Source organism: Amblyraja radiata, chromosome 3, assembly GCF_010909765.2.
Source record: "Amblyraja radiata isolate CabotCenter1 chromosome 3, sAmbRad1.1.pri, whole genome shotgun sequence".
NCBI classification, from domain to species: domain Eukaryota; kingdom Metazoa; phylum Chordata; class Chondrichthyes; order Rajiformes; family Rajidae; genus Amblyraja; species Amblyraja radiata.
The window spans coordinates 114921571-114943018 of NC_045958.1; the positions used below are offsets into that span (position 1 = coordinate 114921571).

General features: G+C 41.0%; 1 protein-coding gene across 6 annotated transcripts in view; it reads left to right on the forward strand.

Moving 5' to 3' along the window:
- Positions 1-21448, forward strand: part of poc5 (POC5 centriolar protein) — an 81872-nt gene that overhangs the window by 37004 nt on the left and 23420 nt on the right. For all 6 annotated transcript variants that reach the window (XM_033018627.1, XM_033018630.1, XM_033018629.1 and 3 more), the window contains 5 exons: positions 1135-1343; positions 4062-4238; positions 7106-7210; positions 12884-13063; positions 14102-14264. In XM_033018627.1, the coding sequence (XP_032874518.1) occupies positions 1135-1343; positions 4062-4238; positions 7106-7210; positions 12884-13063; positions 14102-14264 (834 nt within the window). The remainder of the gene's footprint in view (positions 1-1134; positions 1344-4061; positions 4239-7105; positions 7211-12883; positions 13064-14101; positions 14265-21448) is intronic.

Below are 21448 nucleotides of genomic sequence, written 5' to 3' on the forward strand. Positions count from 1 at the left end.
AGTCGCAGGACCCCGCGTTGTTGATCAGCGCCGCCCGCGTTGGGAGCCCGCAAACCGCAGCTCCATGATGTCGGTGCAGCAGGTCCAGCACTCCGGGCTCCAGACGGCGATCCCCGGTAAGGCATCGCCAGCCCCGCGATGTTACAGCGCTGTCCCGCCGCTGCTGGAGCTCTGGTCGATCCCGGCAGGAAAGGCCGCGCCAATCCAGTAGGTAGGCCGCTGGGGGGGTGAGGACGCGACTCGAATAATAGTCGCGTCCTCTCCAGGAAGCGACCGAAGGACGGTATCCCCCTTACCGTGCCCTCTTCCCCCCCATAAAGACATTTTAAAAAACATAAAAAACACACTTTAACATAACTAAAATAACAAAAAGATACCGGGCTGAAGGTGGAGGCTGCTGGCACCAGCGCCACCAGCGTGTTTGAGCCCCTGGTAGGGCACTGCACATGCTGGTGGAATTTGCGGAGTGCGGCTCGTAGGTCGACCTGATTAAAGTCCCCTGCAACAATGAAGGCACCGTCGGGGTGAGCATCCTGCTGCTTACTGATGGCCAAGTGCAGCTGTGCTAGCGCCAGGTTAGCATTAGCCTGTGGTGGGATGTATATGGCCATGATGATAACCACAGTAAACTCCCGAGGCAGGTAAAGCAGCCTACATTTAAGCAGTAGGTATTCCAGGTCTGGGGAACAGTAGCTCTCTACTGTAGTGTGGTTGGTGCACCAGTCATTGTTGATGTAGATGCAGATGTATGATGTCACTGCTCAGTTGGCTATGACATGTTAAATATTGCAACTATTATGATGCATTTAACACCTGTGATGTCACTGCTTTTTATAAAATGCAAACTTATTCAGTGGGATTCTCTGGAGATAAGGCAAATGAAGTACATGTTAGTTGGCTGTCGTCAGTATTTTCAAGTGTACATTTGGATTATTGGTTCCCACTCAAGTGTGAAATTGTTCCGTACATTAAAATCTGTAAACTGGGTTGCATATTGGATAGGTCATTTTAAGGTCTCATGTGTGGCATTATTATCCTCTTATTATTACATGTATATTTTTCACTTTAAATTATCTCAGTTGTGCACATTTAGAGGGGAGAGCATCTATTGAACAGTCTGCTCCTGTTTTATAGGCCAGGAAGTACCCCAGAAGATAACTCCTTCATCTGCATCAAATACCGTTTTCCAATTAGAGGGGCTTGTTTATTCTGAGAAAACCCCTTCACGTGCGGCAGTACGCAGAACGCCAGAGATGTTTCAATCAGTATGTCAATTGTCTATTCCAGCTGAAAATCTGGATAAAGTGGAAAATATACTCAACACTGCAAATGACCAACTCAAGGTCAGTAAAGCTAGAGCTTGGTTTCCATTGTTATTAAACAAATATTTGTGGTTGACTAGATTAAATTAGCACACTGAATATTTTTAAGGAATTACTTTAGTGAGAGAGGGGGGGGAGAGAGGGGATGTGGGGTGGGAGTGAGAGGAGGGGGAGAGTGTAGGGGGAGAGGGGAAAGGGAGGGGTGTAGGGAAGAGGGAGGGGGAGAGGAGAGGGGTAGAGAGGAGGGTGGGAGGAGAGGGGGCAGGTATGGGGGTGGAGGAGGGGGGTGTAGTAGGGGGGAGGAGGGGGGAGAGGTGAGGGGGTGGAGGAGAAGGGTGTAGTGGGGAGGAGGGGGGAGACGGGCGAGCGAGGGTGCTGCGAAAAGCAGAGAGCCTGGGGGGTGAGAGAGAGAGAGAGAGAGAGAGAGAGCGCTCTAGTACTGGGCCCGACTCGTAAAAAGCTCTCGGCAGCCCATTTCCTGTAAGTTATTTCTGTTTAGATTTTTATTTTGTTCCATGTAGAAGATGACAGTTCAATCTCACTTAATACCTGGCCGTGCATTACAAACCTTAACTTGCTTCATCGTTTAATGACTGTGTCGTTCTTTTTTTTCCTAAATGCGCTTATTTGGTTTCTTGACACCCTCTGCAAATGGGACGATTCTTTCTAGCTGCACTCTCTAATAATAATAATAATAAATTTTATTTAATGGGCGCCTTTCAGACATCTCAAGGACACCTTACATAGTAATCGGAATAAAAACATATAATCGGAATAGAACAGGTAAAAAAGACATCACAGAGACACAAATTAAAAACAGAATTCAATCCAAAAACAGAAAATCAAAAACACAATGTGAAGAGGGAGCAGCGGCAGCCAAAGCGCGCCAGCGTCCACTCTCTCTTCACGGCAGCCATCTTTGACACAGACCTACAGGACTACAATTAGACAAAAAAATCATCCCCCCACAGTGGATAGCACTGTGGGGGAAGGCACAATGTCCAGTCCCCACCCCATGTTCACCCCAAAGTCAGGCCTATTGAGGCCACCGCAAATTTCCTCTACGGAGGCCCGATGTCCCTGGCCGTTCTCACCGGGTGGTCTTGCCCCGGCGTCGGGAGAGTCCTTTCGGCGGCTGGGCCACCTGGAACGGCCGCTTCCTGGTTGGAGCCCGCGGCTACCGAAGCCGACAAGGCCGCGCCGGTTTGGAGCTCCCAGGTTCCCGATGATAAAGTCGGCGCCGCCTCTCAGCACTGCCGCCTCTCCGCTCCGGAGACCCGCAGCCCGGAGATGTTGCTCTCGGCGGTCCAGCTCACCAGAGCTCCAGCGCGTCGCTCCAGCGCGGCGACCCAGGCAAGGCATCGCCCGCTCCACTCTGCTCCGCTCCAGCGCTCCAACGCTGAGCCGCCGCTGAGGCCGAGGTGCTGGGCTGTCCCCGCCAGGAAACGGTGCTCCAAGCCCGCAGGTAGGCCACGAGGACGGGTCGACGGGCAGCCCGGAGAAAAGGCTGCCACACCGACCAGGTAGGGACCAAGAAATAAAGTTACACCTACCCCCCCACATTAAAAGACCATATCCCCTACAAACAAAAAAACAGGACTCACTAAAAACTATAAAAAAAACGAATTTAAAACGGACGGCTGCTGGCTAGCAGCCGTTCACCAAGATGGCTCCTCCTACGTATGAGCCCTAGTCTAAATGATTCTTTTAAACTTGTTAATTTGAGGTTATTGTTGTATGCAGAAGTTGGGTGAGATACAGGTACAATGAAAATCTCGTAGCTCTTTCACAGGGCTCAGATAAACGCAGAAAACATAATACATAAATTATGCACAAATTATACACTTTCTAAGAGAAAAACCATGTACAAAATAAAGTAAGATATTGGAGCATAATTGTCATTTACAAAAAAAATCATGGACGTGCAAGAGGTGGACTGCAATGCTCTGTTGCTGTTATTTAGGTATGGTCGTAGTTGTATAGATTGGTTCAAGAACTTGATAGTCAGAATAGAAACTATTCCTGAACCTACTGGTGTGAGACTTCAGGTTTCTGTACCGCCCAATAGCAGCAAAGAGAAGAAGACATGGCGTGGGTAGCGAGGATGCTGCCGCCTTGAGGGAAGGAGCACCTCGTGTAGATCCTTTTGATTGAGGGGAAGGCTGTGCCTCTGGACAGGGTTAGGTCCATCACTCTCAACTGCCTCATGTGTTTCTGTGCTTTGGAATTGCCATACCAGGCCACGATGTAGCCATAGAGCACTGAAACGGGCCCTTTGGTTCTTCTGGTCCATGTACTCCCATCTGCACGTCTTGGGCCCATATTCCTTTAAACTTATCCATGTCTCATGGCCTCCACTGGTCTGCCTCAATGACCTCCTCCGGCTGCTCATTGCATTGGCCCACCATTGTGTGGAAAAGATTCCCCACAGTTTCCTATTAAATCCTTCCAATTGCACCTTAAACCTATGTCTTTTTTTATTCCCCTACCGGCAAATTATGTATATGCTAATAACCTTATAACTTATCACATTGATTCAATGACATAGCTGTGAATAATACAAAACTAAGGTTTTTTAACATTCTGAAGAAGGGTCTAACCCAAAACATTGTCTGCCCATTCCCTCCACAGATGCTGCCTAACTTGAGTTCCTCCAGCACTATATTTCTTCCAGATTCCAGCATGTATGGTTCCTTATTTTTGGTTGTTTGATAAAATCAAAATGTCTTTCTTTCGAAGGCCAATATTCTGTCTGAAATACGCCAATGGAGACTTTCAGTTATTGAACAGCATAAGGAAGAGTTGAAAGAAGAAAAGGAGAAACATGAAGCTCAAATTGCGCAAATGGCCTGCCAGACGCAGAGCTTAAACCAGCTAATTTGTACCTATGAGGATTCGGTTCGAAGGAAAGATGAGGTACAGTTACTGTTATGGAAATAATATTTTGTATAAATTTAGTTGCACCAGAATCCCATTATATTATGTGACGGTAAGAATTGTCTGAAATTGTCCAGTGGTTACAAATAATGTAACATTAGATACATTTATTATTAGAACAACTTGATTCCCCTCAGGAAGTAAAATGGTAGTCATCCGTGAAGACTTTGGAAATCCCTCAAATCATTCTTCGAATTATTTAAGAAATGTCATCATCCAAAACCACTGGGGTGGAATATAAAATGAAATGCTCTCTAGTGGCATTATCTGAACTGTACCTCAATTCTCGTTGAAAATAGCACAATGGCTTTTAAAACCACAGGATTCGAGACACTTACTAAAATTCCCCTTCAAAATTGCAACAGAAAAATTCAAGTATCTGGGTATTCAAATTACGAGAAGACACAAATCATTATTTAGTGCCAATTTTATACCACTATTAAATAAACTGAATGATATGATTAAATTTTGGAAACCACTTCCGCTCTCATTGATAGGTAGAATTAACGCTATAAAAATGACTTTCTTACCACAATTAATATATTTGTTTCAAGCGATCCCAATATATATTCCAAAATATTTTTTCAAAAAACTAGATTCCACTATCACTAATTTTATATGGGATTACAGAACACATAGAATTCAACGAAAGCATTTGTGCAAATCTAAAAAAGTTGGGGGTTTATCATTACCTAACTTTATGTATTACTACTGGGCAGTGCATATTAAGAACATAATGTACTGGCTGGATAGTTCCACTCAGCAGTTGGAGTGGATAAGAATGGAGAAAGAGGAGTGCTATCCGCACGATATAGGAACGATCCTGCTCTCACCGATAAAATTGAATAGTATAATATATAAGAAGAACCCAATTATTCACAATATAATAAGAATTTGGAAACAAATAAAAGTATCCTTGAAATTAAATAATTTATCAGTACTAACCCCACTATTGAACAACCCCGCATTCAAACCTTCTCTCATCGACAACACATATCAACAATGGGATAGACTGGGGATTAGGAAAGTAGGGGATATGTATGAATTGGGTAAACTGTTATCATTTCAACAATTAAAATTTAAATTGAAGGATAATCAATATTTTAAATATATACAGGTATGTGACTTTATGAAGAAATATATACATATATTTCAAACTATATTTTTAGACCCTTTAGAAGAAGCAATGAATATTAAGGCTGATTCACAAAAATTAATATCATACTTTTATAATAATATATTATATAGAGAATCACCCTCAACAGAAGCACTACGGGAAGATTGGGAACATGAGCTAATGATAAAGATCTCGAAGGATAGATGGGAAAAGTATTTGATGAATACACATAACTGTTCTATTAATACAAGACATAATTTAATTCAATTCAAATTATTACATAGACTATATTATTCAAAAACGAGGTTGAATAAATTTTATCCAAACGTCTCTCCCAGATGCGATAAATGTTTGTTTCAAAACGCTAATTTAACACATTCATTTGTAGGATGTACAAAGTTGAATAAATTTTGGAGTGATATATTTGATATATTTACAAAGCTCTTCAAGTCAAGAATAGAACCCAAAATGGAATGGATTATATTTCGAATAATAGGAGAAGATACCAATTTAAATAAAGACCAAAATGTTTTTTTTAATTATGGGTTAATAATTGGAAAGAAATTGATACTTACATTTTGGAAAAATACAACCATACCAACTGTTAAAATGTGGATTAGGAATATGATGGACATAGCACGCCTTGAAGAAATGAGACTCCGACTAATAGATAAATATGACCAATTCTTAAGGAGTTGGTCTCCTTTCATCGACTTTTTGGAATCATGTGATGCAGCGGTACCATAAGGATTGCTGATTTCAGTTCATGACGTGGATAGATCTACATCTCCGAATATAGATTTGAAAAATTCTCTTTTAAGGGGCCTTTTCTTCTATTTCTACTTTCCACCTTTTCTTTTTTATTTTATTTTTTTATTTTTATTTTTTATATCCACACTTCACATTTTACTACTCTCTATCATCTATTTTTCCACTCTTTCCCCTTTCTATTGTTTTCTTTTTCTTGTCTTGCTTACTCATAACATAAAACTAGAGGTTGTACATAGAATGGATTACGGTATGACATAGTTGGCACCTAAAATTAGGTGCCACTGTATTGTTTTGTATTGTATTAACTTCTAATAAAATAAACAAAAAAAAAACACAAAAAAAAATAGCAAAATGGCTGAATATTGCAGCGTTGTGATGTAATTATAACAATAATGGAAGCCAGTATCAATGCAAATCCTGGGGCTTGTTGATCACTGCTGAAATCCTGATTTTTGTTCCCAAATTATTTTAATCCAGTTCTTCCACATAGCTCCCCTTTGCTACTGCTGCCTCTTTCTCCTTTCAAATGGGAGATGGTGGCACCAGAGGGGTAAGTAAAAAGGTTTTTGTAAATTAATTCATCCAAAGTTTTTGATAAGATTTTTTAATTGTAACCACTAAGTGGTGTCAAACGCACTGATATTTTGTTTTTTCAACGCATCAGCGTTAGTAGTGAGACTTCACGTTATCATAGTGCTCTGTTGGTCCAGTGAGCTATCTGCTGAGACAGCCCCCGACTCTATGACATGTTGGGTGCATTTTATTTTTTTAAGGACAAGAGAGATTAGTTACAAGTTAGAAACCAGAATCTTTTGATATTATTTGGCTGCTTAAATTTATAATGTACCCAAAAAAATGTAATTAAGAACATGGTATTCTGTGAGATTCTTTGAGCATAATGTTCATGATTATCTTCTCAGAAATGTAAAATGACACTAAGTATGTTTTGTTATCAAAGGTAATTTCCAATTTGATCCAAGGACTTAAGAATCTGAAAGATAAGATAGAATTGATGCGCAGCTTTACTCAGTGGCGACTTCAACATTCAGAGGCAAAAGCAGAAGTATGTTTGAATGCATGTCAAAAATATACAAAGTTTAAAGCTGATTGAACCTTCTCCTGTGATTGCTACCTCCCTTGTTTTTCCGTTCGCTGTGATCAGCAAGGATGAAATGTCATCTCTATTTGGTTTGGCCACAAGCCTGGGTAGATAATTGGGAACACAGACTTTCCCATCATCTGCTCCCCCCTCTCGACCTAATAGACGGATTCCAGAGGAACGACATGGCTGCTATGTCTGGGCCTATTTGGTTGCAGGACTTGCGGAAGGTGAAAACACAAGGAATCAACTGTGCATTGGGCTCCCCTGAGCCTTCCCCACAAGCAGTTTGATCCATAACTGGGACTTGGTTGATGGGCGCCAGGGCATGTCCACACGCGGCTGGGCCTACATGGGGCATCTCTGGGACCAACGTTCCTCCAAGATCCCCATGCAGTTTTGCCCCGGGACAAAAGTTGGCATGGGGAGGCACTTCGGAGGTCTTGATGATGGAGAGGTTATGTACAGGCAGGCTAAGGCGTATTCACTCAGCACTCTGTTTTAACAAGATTTGCTAGCCAGTGACATCCGGATTTACACCAGCGCACTAGCCCCGTTCATCACCCTGTGACCCGCACCAATCTAATCTTATTGGATCAGGATTCAGGTCCCATATGACCTCTTAAAATGTTGTTGGGGGAAGAAACACAAAGAAAGATAAAAGATAGACACAAAATGCTGGAGTAACTCGGCGGGTCAAGCAGCATCCCTGGAGAAAATAGATAGATGACATTTTGGGTCGTTACCCTTCAATTTGGGTTATTGCATTTGTAATCTAAGTATCTGTTTTATGGTCACAGTTGTTTAAATATGTTTCTCACTTTGCCACATAATCCCAGATGCTCCAAACTATTAATGTGGCAACCTCTATGTCGGTAAATTGCTGGGTACGATAAGGTGTGTGATAAGGTTTGATGCAGACAAATTTATGTAAACATTTATGTTTGTTAGGTGTAAGAAGAGCAAGAAAAACAACGCCATGAGGAATTTAAAAAGTAAATTAGAAACGGGAGCCGAGTGAGATTGAGTAACTCTAAAGTTTATACAAGATGTCGAGGATTAAAAATTCCTTCTGATTAAGAAAAGTTGCCCAAACAATAATGGTGTTTTAAAAATATTATTTGAGCTACTCTATTAAATATGTTCCCGATGTTGGGGGCGTACAGAACCAGGGGCCACAGTTTAAGAATAAGGGGTAAGCCATTTAGAACGGAGATGAGCAAAAACTTTTTCACACCGAGTTGTGAGTCTGTGGAATTCTCTGCCTCAGGGCAGTGGAGGCTGGTTCTCTGGAGGCTTTCAAGAGAGAGCTCGACAGAGCTCTTAAAGATAGCGGAGTCGAGGGATATGGAGAGAAGGCAGGAATGGGGTACTGATTGTGGATGATCAGCCGTGATCATATTAAATGGCGGTGTTGGCCCGATGGCCCGAATGGCCTACTCCTGCACCTATTGTCTATAACAGTATATAAATTAGCCTCTTGGGATAGGAAGAGAAATGTTCCTGCTCATGGTATGTAGTCCATTGGTATCTTGTTGGAAAAAATATAAAGATTCAACATCAGTCAGGGAAAAATTGCCAACAGCATAATAGTTATATAATTTGGAATATTGAGGCTGCATCAAGTTTAGTTTAGAGAACGCATGGAAACAGGCAGTTTGGCCCACTGGATCCATGCCGACCAGCAATCCCCGCACACTAACACTATCTGACACACACTAGGGAGAATTTACAGACGCCAATTAGCCTACAAACCTGTACGCCTTTGTAGTGTGGGAGGAAACTGGAGCTCCCGGAGAAAACCCAAGCAGGCCACTGGGAGAACGTACAAACCCTGGGCAGACTGCACCCGTAGTCAGGATCAAACCCGGGGTCTCTGACGCTGTGAGGCAGCAACTCTACTGCTGTGCCACCGCCATTATTTGAAGTATTTTCATTCGGTGCTAACGGTTGCATTTCACTTTGAAACTGGATATGAATATCCTTGTCATGACTTCATCATTGATAGTAACATAGAAAATAGGTGCAAGAGTAGGCCATTCAACCCTTCGAGCCAACACCACCATTCAATATGATCCTACCCCGTTCCTGCTTTCTCCCCATATCCCTTGATTCCGTTAGCCCTAAGAACTAAATGTAATTCTAAATTCCAGGTAATATAAGCCCAGTCGATCCATTCTTTCATCATATGTCAGTCCCACCATTGTGGGAATTAACCTGGTGAACCTAAGCTGCAGTCCCTCAATAGCAAGAATGTCCTTCCTCAAATTAGGAGACCAAAACTGCACATGATACTCCAGGTGTGATCTCACTGTGCAACTGCTGTAGGACCTCCTTGCTCTATGCTCAAATCCTCTCGCTATGAAGGCGGACAAGCCATTTGCTTTCTTCACTCCCTGCTATACCTGCCTGTTTACTTTCAGTGACTGATGTACAAGGACACCCAGGTCGCGTTGCGCCTCCCCTTTTCCTAATCTGAGACCATTCAGATAATAATCTGCCACCTTGTTCTTGCCACCAAAGTGGATAACCTCGCATTTATCCACATTATTCTGGATCTGCCCACTCACCCAACCTATACAAGTCACCCTGCAGCATCATAGCATCCTCCTTGCAACTCACACTGCCACCCAGCTTTGTGTCACCCACAATCTTGGAGATGTTACATTTAATTACTTCATCTAAATCGATAATATATATTGATCTTGTCTGATAGCCCGAATTGTGATGTGTTTTTGTATTGAAATCAATTAACAAGTTTTCCCAAAAGTGTCAAATCTAGTTATACGTCAATATCATCAGTCTAGTATATTTGCAATATGTCTAATAACATAGTTGGAGGGATATGGGGTAGAGGGGGCAGTTTATTAGGGATGCCTACTTGAAATCCGGCAATGGTATTGGTTCACAATGGGGGGGATTCTCCAGAGAGAGGTACAGTTGCAGTTTCTGAGATATCAAATACAGATTTGCTAATAGTTTTGATTTTGTGCTAGTGCGATGTATTGTTGGATATGCCTTCCATCATTTTTTGTGAGACAGTGTGATTTTTGTATGTTCAGATATCGACATAGATATCTACATTGAACTATTAAGTTAATTTGTATTTAATAATCTTTGAAAATTGCTAATCATAAACAAAAGGAAAACATTTTGCACATGGGAAGAAATTTGACTTCACCAGCTTGAATTGTGTGTGTTTTTCATTGTCATTGTGGCCTTTCTAATTAATTAAAATCTGTATATTCAATTAACCTGAGAACATTCGATAACCCAAAACGTCAGCTTGAATTTTAGATTAATATAAATAAATTGTAACAGCAGCACGAGGTCCATTGAATATTGTTTAATTCATGCCAAGACTACATGCCCAGAACACGTAATACTATGGACTAGGTTTTGTGATTAGCGATGGGCCAAAGGAACTTTCTACTGATCCTTGCATATAGCTTCCCAAAATGACTAGCTATTTCAGTGATAAGAACTTGAACTTGAGGGTGACATGGTGGCGCAGTGGTAGAGTTGCTGCCTTGCAGCGCCAGAGACCCAGGTTCGATCCTGACTGCGAGTGCTATCTGTACAGAGTTTGTATGTTCTCCCCGTGACCTGCATGGGTTTTCTCCAGGATCTCAGGTTTCCTCCCACTCTCCAAATACGTACAGGTTTGTTGACTAATTGGTTACGGTAAAATTGTAAGTTGTCCCTAGTGTGTGGGGATCACCGATTGGCACAAGTCGATGGGCCTGTTTCTGCACCATATCTCTAAACAAACCTGGCCTCTTTTGCTGCTGTCAGGTTTCATTTCAGAGTTGCTTGTGCCGTCTGGCTGCTCAACTTGAGTTAATATCATTGCTAATGATGTTGGAAAACTGTTCTCGACCCAAAACGTCACCCATCCATATTCTCCTGGAATGCTGTCTGACCCACTGATTCCCTTCTTAAAATATCTGTCAATTACTTCTAGAATATATTCAATAACTCCACCTTCACAGTCTTCTGTAGTAGAGAATTTTGAGTCATAATCAATGTCTCTTCCAGCCCATCTTAAATGGCTGACCCCTTTTTTCATCCAAAGTGAATAGCTTGCATTATTTTCTGCTCACAGAATGGTTTCTTGGAAATGTCCCAGAGCCTTACCAGTTTAAGCCTGTTTTGCTTTTTGTATATATATTTTTTTAATGACTGTAAGGCTTTGCGACATGCCCAACAAGCCAAACTGTGAGATAGGAAAATATACACACAGTGATGACATGAGGACATGACCAGTTCTGATACAAACATATTGAGGTACCTGAAGTTGGTATTAATAGAGAGCTGCAACATGTTTTGTTTGTCAATGGTGTTTGAATAGCTGACTGATTTTCCATCATTGTCACTATCTACCTCATTGGATACCCTGGAACTATCTTTGATCGGGCTTTACTGGACTTTATCTTGCACTAAACATTCTTCACGTTATTCCCTTTATCATCTATCTGTACACTGTGGATGGCTCAATTATAATCATGTATTGTCTTTCTGCTGACTGGTTAGCACACAATAAAAGCTTTCACTGGACCCCTGTCACAGGACAGTAAACTAAACTGAACATTGACCTGATAAAATTGAAACTTATTAATTACGAGTTATAAGAAACTTAAGCTAATTATCTTTGATAAGTAAGATTCTATTTATACAACAAAAATCTTTTTTTTTTTTTTTTTCCTATGATCATCCTTTATTGTCATCTTGCAAAGCAACAGTTGTACAGTGCAAAATGAGAAGACGTTTCCCAGGGAATACCGGAGCATCGCACATAAAACTTAAACATTTCACGCATAAAATAAAAACAATTTAAAAAAGCAATCTAGTTCCTGTTAAAACAGTACGAATAGTTTAAAAAAGTGCAGGTAAAAACAGCAACATTAAAATACAAGTAAAAACAGTCATAAAATGTCCAGGGCAGCTCCAGTGGCCAGAGCCAGTGCCAGAGTTATTTCTGCTTGAGCATCTTCTCTAGCCAATATAATCATCAGATAGTAAAGTTGTTGTATTTGAAGAGCACTATTATAATTTTTTTTAAGTGATTTAAAGGGTCAACCTTGTATAAACGGCAAGGCAGATCATAATCTGTGGAAGAATTTACTGCTAAATTCAAGTTTAAATATTAGTTTGAGCAGGGGCAGCACTGCGGCGCAGTGGTAGAATTGCTGCCTTACAGCACCCGGGTTCGATCCTGAGACCACAGAGACCTGGGTTCGATCCTGACTACTGGTGTTATCCCTTTGACCACGTAGGTTTCCCTGGATGCTCCGGTTTCCTCCCACACTCCACAGACATACAGGTTTATAGGTTACTTGACTTGGATAAAGATTGTAAATTGTCCCTAGGATAGGGTTGTGCTAGTGTATGGGCATCGCTGGTCGGCGTGGACTCTGGGCCGCAGGGCCTGTTCTGTGTTGTATCTCTAAACTAAAATACTAAACTAAACTATAGGTCTTTTCCTTGCAATATATTTCAACTAATCTGAAGTTGCAATGCATCCAACATGCCTACCTTTTTGTATAACACTTCAGCTTTGTCAGGTAAAATTTTTACTGATACTGTATAATTTATTATTCATTTGGGACAAATGTTAACTCCAGTCATCTGTTTAAGGATTACGCCTGTATTCTGGCTGACAGGCATTACAATTACTGTCTGATGAGAAAAGCATGTACGGCTTGGAAATCGGTAGTGCAAACGGAATGGAAAACAAGAGTGGAGAAAGCATGTCAAGCTCGAGCTGAAGAAGTCTGCATTCAGCTCTCGAGGGACTATGAGAGAAATCTTAATGCAGTAAGTACCAGTAGAACACTAAAAGGCATTTTGGCATAACACAGGAGCTATAAATTTAATTTATAGTTTATCATGTGATATTCTTTAGCACCGTTGTATAATACAAGACCTTGTTCTAGGATGAGGAACTAAATTCTCACATGGGTTTTTCAATCTGTATGCCAAGCTTCCTGTGTTTTATGCTGATTTTTTTCCCCAGGCACTTGCAGCTTATCTACCAAAGTTACCAGTATAATTACAAAATTATCTACTGAAATAAAAGAATAAAAGAAAAAATAGAAGCTGGTTCCCATGAGTTGCTCACACCCACATCTTTCAAAACAATCATGGCTGATCTTTTATTTCTGTGCTGTTCCCCTACACTTGTCCAATGTGACCTTCATTCCCTTAATATCAAATAATCTCTAATCTAGTATATTTAGTGACGGTCTTCACAATCGTCTTGAGGGGGGAGAATCCCAAGATCAGTTTCTTTATGGTTGCTTTAAATTGGAATAATAAGACTGTTAATTTGTTGCTTGAAAACAAATACCATTTCAATATTTATTAAATCATTTATGGAAAGGAGTTGTGACTGGTCCTGTTCAAATGAAATGAAAAATCAAATGAAAGACTCATGAGTTATCTGTAGATAAATGTTCTCCAAATCTGATTAAAAGATATTTAAAAAGAAAACAAAATGTACCTCCAGGAGTCTTTCATAATTTCGGACACAATGGTGGCTCTGTTTATATTTTAAAATTTGCTGAAGCACCCCAGGAGAAATATGGAAATTAAACTAATTCAATGTCTTTTTGGGGGGGGGGGGGGGGGGGGAGGTGATTATGTACATATTTGTGCTTTGGAGATGGTGCTTGTGATAGTACACCCATGAAGGGATGGCAGACACTTGAGAATGTCCCAAAGAAATGTATGTGAGCAGGATGGATGTTGAGTTTAGCCAGTGTAATCCCAAATGAACAGAATGGGAAAAAAATTGTGATGTGAAAAAATGCAGTTCCGTTTTGTTCCTAAATCATTTCTCCTCTGAAATTTTAGTCAAGGGAGGAACTAGAATGTGCAAGAGCAGAGGTACGACGATTGTTGGCCGAAAAGGACAAGTGTACTGATTCCATGAAGAAAGCATTTATGCGTGGTGTATGTGCTCTCAACCTGGAGGCAATGAGCATGTTTCAGAATGGAAGCAGAATAGTGGAGCATGGTCAGTATTAGTTGCAATGCTACCAGAAGAAAATTGCAAATTGATTATTTAGTGGATGAAGTTATTGCATATTTTGGATGTAAATAAACTGAAACCAATTTTGTTTTTTAAATTCCAATAACTTAAAGCCATCTTATTTCTTCAGTATGATTTTTTTAATTGGCTGATCAAAGAGCATAAAAATGAAAGAAATTACATTTGTTATTCAATACTTATATATACAAACATACAACCATACCAAATGTATCATGGTGTTTAGATTTATATCTGTTGTACTGGTCCAATGATATAGGAGTGTTACCCCTGGAGCACACCCTCCACGTAAAACAGCACCTTGAAAAGAAGGAAATGTGAGAGGCGAGAGAAGAAACTTTCTGCATAGATGCATGCAATATTGATCACAGGCACTGTTAATTTAAATATTCACATAAATCGGGTGACCCGCAGTGTGCAGCTGTGTGTAACATCTTCCTCAAGAAAAGTTTTCATTCATTTCAAGTTTTTGTTGGTTTTGAAGTCCAAACTTTTTTTCCTGACGTCTCACCGTTTCTGTAGCAAAATTATTTTGCACAAAGGTGTTGTTATGTAGCTAGGAGGCTGCAATCCGCACTGAAGGGAGCAGGAAAGTGGTGTTGAGGTCCGATTTCTGGCGTGCCATGTTTGAGATACCGACTTTGCAAACTCTTTCAGGAGTAGTTTATATTCAAGTTAAACATTTCATTCATCAGGAATGGATCACGTAAAAATGCGTGCAGTTCTGTTTGCCCCATTACAGGAAACATGGGGAGCCTTTAGAGAGGGTGCGGAAGAGGTTTTCCAGAATGCTACCTGAATTAAGGAGTATTAGCTACAAAAAGAGGCATAACAGACTGATATTGTTTTCTGTAAAATTCCAGAGGTTGGTGGGAAATCTGATAGAAATATATAAACTTATGAGAGGTATAGATAGAGTAGACAGAGCTTTTTTTTTCTCCCCAGGATGGAAATATCAAATATTCCAGGCCATAACTTTAAAGTGAGAGGAGCAAACTTTGCAGGAGATATGCAGGGCAAATTCTTACTCAAGGTGGTGAGTGCTTGGAACGCACTGGATGGTGAGTACTTGGAACGCGTTGCCAGGGGTGATGGTGGAGATAGATAGTGCCGTTTGAGAGGCTTATAGACAGATACATGGATATGGAGGGATATGGATCATGTGCATGCAGAGGAGATTAGTTTAATCTAGCATCATGTTCGACATGGACTCTGGGCCGAAGGGCCTGTTTTGTGCTGTACTTTTGTGTTATACATAAATGATGAGGTGTCCAGGTAAGTTTGGATAACACAGATGCTGCAGTTATACTGCTACTTCGATTCCCAGATTGTTGAGCAATAGACTTGACTAAAAGGTAACTAGACTGTCATTCTTGGATTATAAATGGTTTAGGCAACCAGATCAGTAAATTGTACCTTTTATATAAAAATAAAAACTATCTAGGAAAAATCTCTTGGGCAGGTTTTAACTTGGCTAGAACATTCACACTCTAGAATAATTTTGTTTGATGTGTTATCTGTAGACGCTTATCCATTTTCCACACTGCAGAAACAAGAGTTCATTGTTTTATGTCAGAAATATTTCACATTTTGCATACAGTAACGTTAAAGTACAAATGCCAATGCATGATCAACAAAGCATGACATTGTAAAATATATCGCACAACAGAAAGATAAAGTCATGATCAAAAATAAGTATTTGGTTTGGACTACATATTCAGTGATTTGAGCAAAGCTCTGCACTGTTTGTTTCTGATTACTGAGACTGAAGAGAAATAAAGTACTGGAATCGGTGCAGTGCATAACTATAATCAGTTGTTTATATTAATGTCTTGGAATGTAATGTTTTCAGTTTTCCTGACGGCCATGTTAGATAGCAAGATGAGGTGGAAGAAAGAATCTGCAGAGGCACTTGGATAATTAAAGCAAATAGGTAAAAAGGTTATGGTTGGAGGAATAGGAAAAGTGTGATTATTTACTTTAATAGGAAGAATAAGGCAAAAACATTAAACTCTTTAAATGGTGTAGAACTGTGCTTCTTTAACTGGTGAATGGATCGCCCAAGGGCAAATGAAATTATTTTGGAGTGAATGAAACAAGATGGGCGAATGAAGGATGAATGACTAAATTTATTCAGATATTTATATATTTTTTCCTATACTTAAAAAAGACATTGCCATTAAAGTGGTTAGTAAGCTCTTATTGGTTTTAATGGCAGTGGAGCTGGAAATTTGATGGGTTCTTTCTCTCCACCAATGGTTTTCTAATTTCAAAGTAGCAGGATATTTCCCAAATTTACTGTAATATAACCTTTTAGGGAAGACCGACTCTGGGCTGGGTCTCCGACTCTGGGCTGGGTCTCCGACTCTGGGCTGGGTCTCCGACTCTGGGCTGGGTCTCCGACTCTGGGCTGGGTCTCCGACTCTGGGCTGGGTCTCCGACTCTGGGCTGGGTCTCCGACTCTGGGCTGGGTCTCCGACTCTGGGCTGGGTCTCCGTCTCGGCGCTGGGTCTTGGGGCAGGGCGGGGTTGGGCTGCTTCAGGTCCCTCCTAAAGTCCGGTTGGAAACCTCCGCCGGCCATCCTCGGCTCCAGTAAAGACGCAATGACGCAGGAAGGGGCGGATCGTCCCAGGAAGGGGAAGAGACTAAACCGCACGGCGCTGACTGGCAAGAGAAGAGACCGATCTGCGCATGCGCTTTTTAAAAGATTTTTAAACCTCGCTAGATTTTACGACATTCAACCGATTGGACCGAAACTTGGTGGACTCGCAGCACAGGAGAACAGTGAGCGAGCTGGTGAAAACTTGTAGCTTTATCGCGAACCTTTTTTGCGCAAATAGAAAGACCGCCAAACCGGAAGATAACAAGATCAGAGTTTTAGTTATGTATAGATAGTTAGAAGATAGATGTATAGATAGATAGATATTTGTTGGATATTAATATATTAAATCACATACTCCATGATTTTTGGAGCTAGTTTTCAAAGTACAAAACTGCTGTAATCAAAGCCCAAAAGGGTAGGATGGGGTTGGAGCCCAGTGTTTAGACGATGGAATGGTTTTTATCACTCTAATAGTTTGATTTTCCAACTCCAGTGGTAATTAAACTTTTTTTTTTCACTCCTAGTTTTCTTTACATATTTTTAGGATGTTCAAATAGTTGAATAAAATAAACACTTAAGAACTGAGTTAATTTATGTTTTTTGCTCATGTGACAAAATAAATTATATACACAAGGGAGAATAAGACAAATTACCCAAAAAAAACATAAAAACATTTAGTTGAAGGTGAATGAAATTTTGTGATAAAGAATCAAGGATGAATGACACTGACATAGGTTAAGAATCACTGGTGTAGAAAACAATCTAGTTATATTGCTGTGTGAAACAAAGTTGTGTAGGTACAACTAACACTTAGGAAATATATGTTGGGTTTTATTGAAAATGGGTAGAGCAGCAATAGAGCAGAAGAATATTAATCTTTCTGCGGTTGTACGAGCATATCTACTGTCAAATATTTTGGTCTGGGGAAGAACATGCAGTAAACTGCAGAATTGATTAGTCAGCGATACAGTGTGGAAACAGGCCCTTCGGCCCAACTTACCCACACCTGCCAACATATCCCAGCTACACTAGTCCCACCTGCCTGCGCTTGGTCCATATCCCTCCAAACCTGTCCTATCCATGTACCTGCCTAACTGTTTCTTAAATGTTGGGAGAGTCCCATCCACAACTACCTCCTCTGGCAACTTGTTCCATACACCCACCACCCTTTGTGTGAAAAAGTTACCTCTCGGATTCCTATTAAATCTTTTCCACTTCACCTTAATCATATGTCCTCTGGTCCTCGATTCACCTGCTTTGGGCAAGAGATTCTGTGTATCCACCTGATCTATTCCTCATGATTTTAAACCCCTCTATAAGATCACCCCTCAATCTCCTGCGATCCAAAGAATAGAGTCCCAGCATACTCAACCTCTCCCTATAGCTCAGACCCTCCAGTCCTGGCAACATCCTCATAAATCTTCTCTATACCCTTTCCCATTTGACAACATCTTTCCTATAACATGGTGGCCAGAACTGAACACAATATTCTAAATTCATGTACAACTGCAACATGACCTCCCAACTTCTATACTCAATATTCTAACTGATGGAGATTGCTGAGATAAGGGGAAGTGACAGAAATATGTAAATTCTTTGGAAAGACAATGAATGAAATGTTCTCACTGGGGCATATAATTCTGAGAGAGCAGGTAGTTGCTAAGTTGTTATTCCCCCCCTCTTGGAGAGTAGAGGTTCACAATCTCAGCACAATTGTTCATCCATTTAGGGCTGAAGTGAGAAATGTCAAAAGGACTATTAATATTTATCATTTTCCTTTGCAGAGGGATGCAGGATGGGTTTTTGGATGTGTAGGAGACTGACGATCTTGGGATTAGTCAGGAAAGTATACTTGAAATATGGGATCAACCATGAGCCATGCAGCCTTTTTACCTTTTGGCTAAAAAGCTGCATCAAAGATGTGAGTGAGCAAAGGTTGAAGGAAGTGTTGGTTTGGTTTTGAAAAGCAGAATCTGGAGGTATGGCAGATTCGTTCTGATTTTGAAAGGTGAAAATAACCATTTAAAATTAATTTTAGAAAACACTAACTCGACGGTTCAGACCGAATCTCTGGAGGACATTGTCAGGCAACGTGTAGGATGATGGGTGGACAAAGGCCGTAGATGAAAAGGAGATAAGAGACTGAAATAAGGAGGGAAGAGCCATAAATTGTCAGAAAAGAGGAAGGAATGCAGGTAGATGGGGTTAAGGGGAAAGGGAGGCAGGATAGTAGGAGAAATGGGTGCACATCCAGGAGGCGCATGGGGAAAGATGACAGTGGGGTGTCAGTCTTTTTCTTCCTCCTCTTTCCTGTTTAAGGCATGGACCAAGCCAAACTATTTAAGCTGCTTGCAAATGCTTTGAACTTTGTGGCTCTTACTTTGAATTTTTAATTTAATTTCTGGTTTAGTTAGATTCAGTGTGGAAACAGACCCTTCGGCCACGTAGTCCGTGCCAACCAGCAATCTCTGTACACCAGCACGATTGTACATACTAGTGACAATTTACAATCTTTACTGAAGTAAATTAACCTACAAACCTGTACATCTTTGGAGTGTGGGAGGAAGAAACCCACGCAGTCATAGGGAGAGCGTTCAAACTGTACAGACAGCACCCATGGTCAGCATCGAACCTGGGTCTATGGTGCTGTAAGGCAGCAACTCTACTGCTGTGCCACCCTGCTGCCCCATCAATATTTCTCCCCCTCATATCTGTCCTACAGCTAGAGCAGTCCTATAATTTCTCCTACTGTACTTCATTTTCTATGCTTTACCCTTGCAGCAGTAACCAGAATACATCCTTGTTTTGCTAATGTGCTTTAGCTGCATTGTCAGAGAGAACCAAATGGGAGATATGGAAAAAAATATTTTACGGTGAAATTCACTGCTTGAATAAGTAAAGAAAACAAATTCAACTTTGAAAAGGGAATTAGATTAATAATTAATGGAAATAAAAATTTGCATAACCATGGGGAGAGAGAGTTGGAACTAATTGGATTTTTCTTTGAAATAGTGAGATCGGGGAAATGCTTGCCTTTGCAGTGTGATTCTGTGTACCATTTGCTGCATGGGAGATGTTCCGTCTCAAGTCTTCTCTTCAGGAGCAAGCAGAAATTAGCATTGCATTTCAAAGCGCAATTCAGATATGCAAGATTATAAGTTTGGCCAAAATGAACTATTTGAGTTTAAATTGTTCCAATCTGCCACTTGGATGTACTAATTGCTATCCCAGCTAAGTAGGCCATTGAATAAAATTTTGCTATTTGGTATACATTTTGATAATCAAACCCCGTTTTAAGGAATATTAATCTTCAATTTATTTTGGGGAGAGACTGAGTAGTTGCAACTGCAGCTATTGGGATTGAGTTTTTTGTCAATGGGGTTTGTTGAAGCTGATATATATTACTATACAACTCTGTAGTTTTGAGAAACAGGTTTCAAACTTATTTTATGACAATAGACAATAGGTGCAGGAGTAGGCCATTCGGCCCTTCGACCCAGCAGCGCCATTCAATGTGATCATGGCTGATCATCCCCAATCAGTACCCCGTTCCTGACTTCTCCCCATATCCCCTAACTCCGCTATCTTTAAGAGCCCTATCTAGCTCTCTCTTGAAAGCATCCAGAGAACCTGCATCCACCGCCCTCTGAGGCAGAGAATTCCACAGACTCACAACTCTCTGTGAGAAAGTGTTTCCTCGTCTCCATTCTAAATGGCTTACCCTTATACTTAAACTGTGGCCCCTGGTTCTGGACTCCCCCAACATCGGGAACATGTTTCCTGCCTCTAGTGTGTCCAAACCCTTAACAATCTTATATGTTTCAATAAGATGCCCTCTCATCCTTCTAAACTCCAGAGTGTACAAGCCCAGCTGCTCCATTCTCTCAGCATATGACAGTCTCGCCATCCCGGGAATTAACCTTGTAAACCTACGCTGCACTAGCTCAATACCAAGGATGTCCTTCCTCAAATTAGGGGACCAAAACTGCTCCAGGTGTGGTCTCACTAGGGCCCTGTACAACTGCAGAAGGACCTCTTTGCTCCTATACTCGACTCCTCTTGTTATAAAGGCCAACATGCCATTCGCTTTCTTCACCTGCTGTACCTGCATGCTTACTTTCATAGTCTGATGAACAAGGACGCCCAGATCCCGTTATACTTCCCCTTTTCCCAACTTGACGCCATTTAGATAGTGATCTGCCTTCCTGTTTTTGATACCAAAGTGGATAACCTCACATTTATCCACATTAAACTTTATCTGCCATGCACCTGCCCACTCCCCCAACCTGTCCAAGTCACCCTGCATTCTCATATCATCCTCCTCACAGTTCACACTGCCATCCAGCTTTGTGTCATCTGCAAATTTGCTAATGTTACTTTGAATCCCTTCATCCAAATCATTGATGTATATTGTAAATAGCTGCGGGCCCAGCACTGAGCCTTGCGGTACCCCACTAGTCACTGCCTGGAATTCTGATAGGATCCGTTAATCCCTACTCTTTGTTTCCTGTCTGCCAACCAATTTTCTATCCATGTCAGCACTCTACCC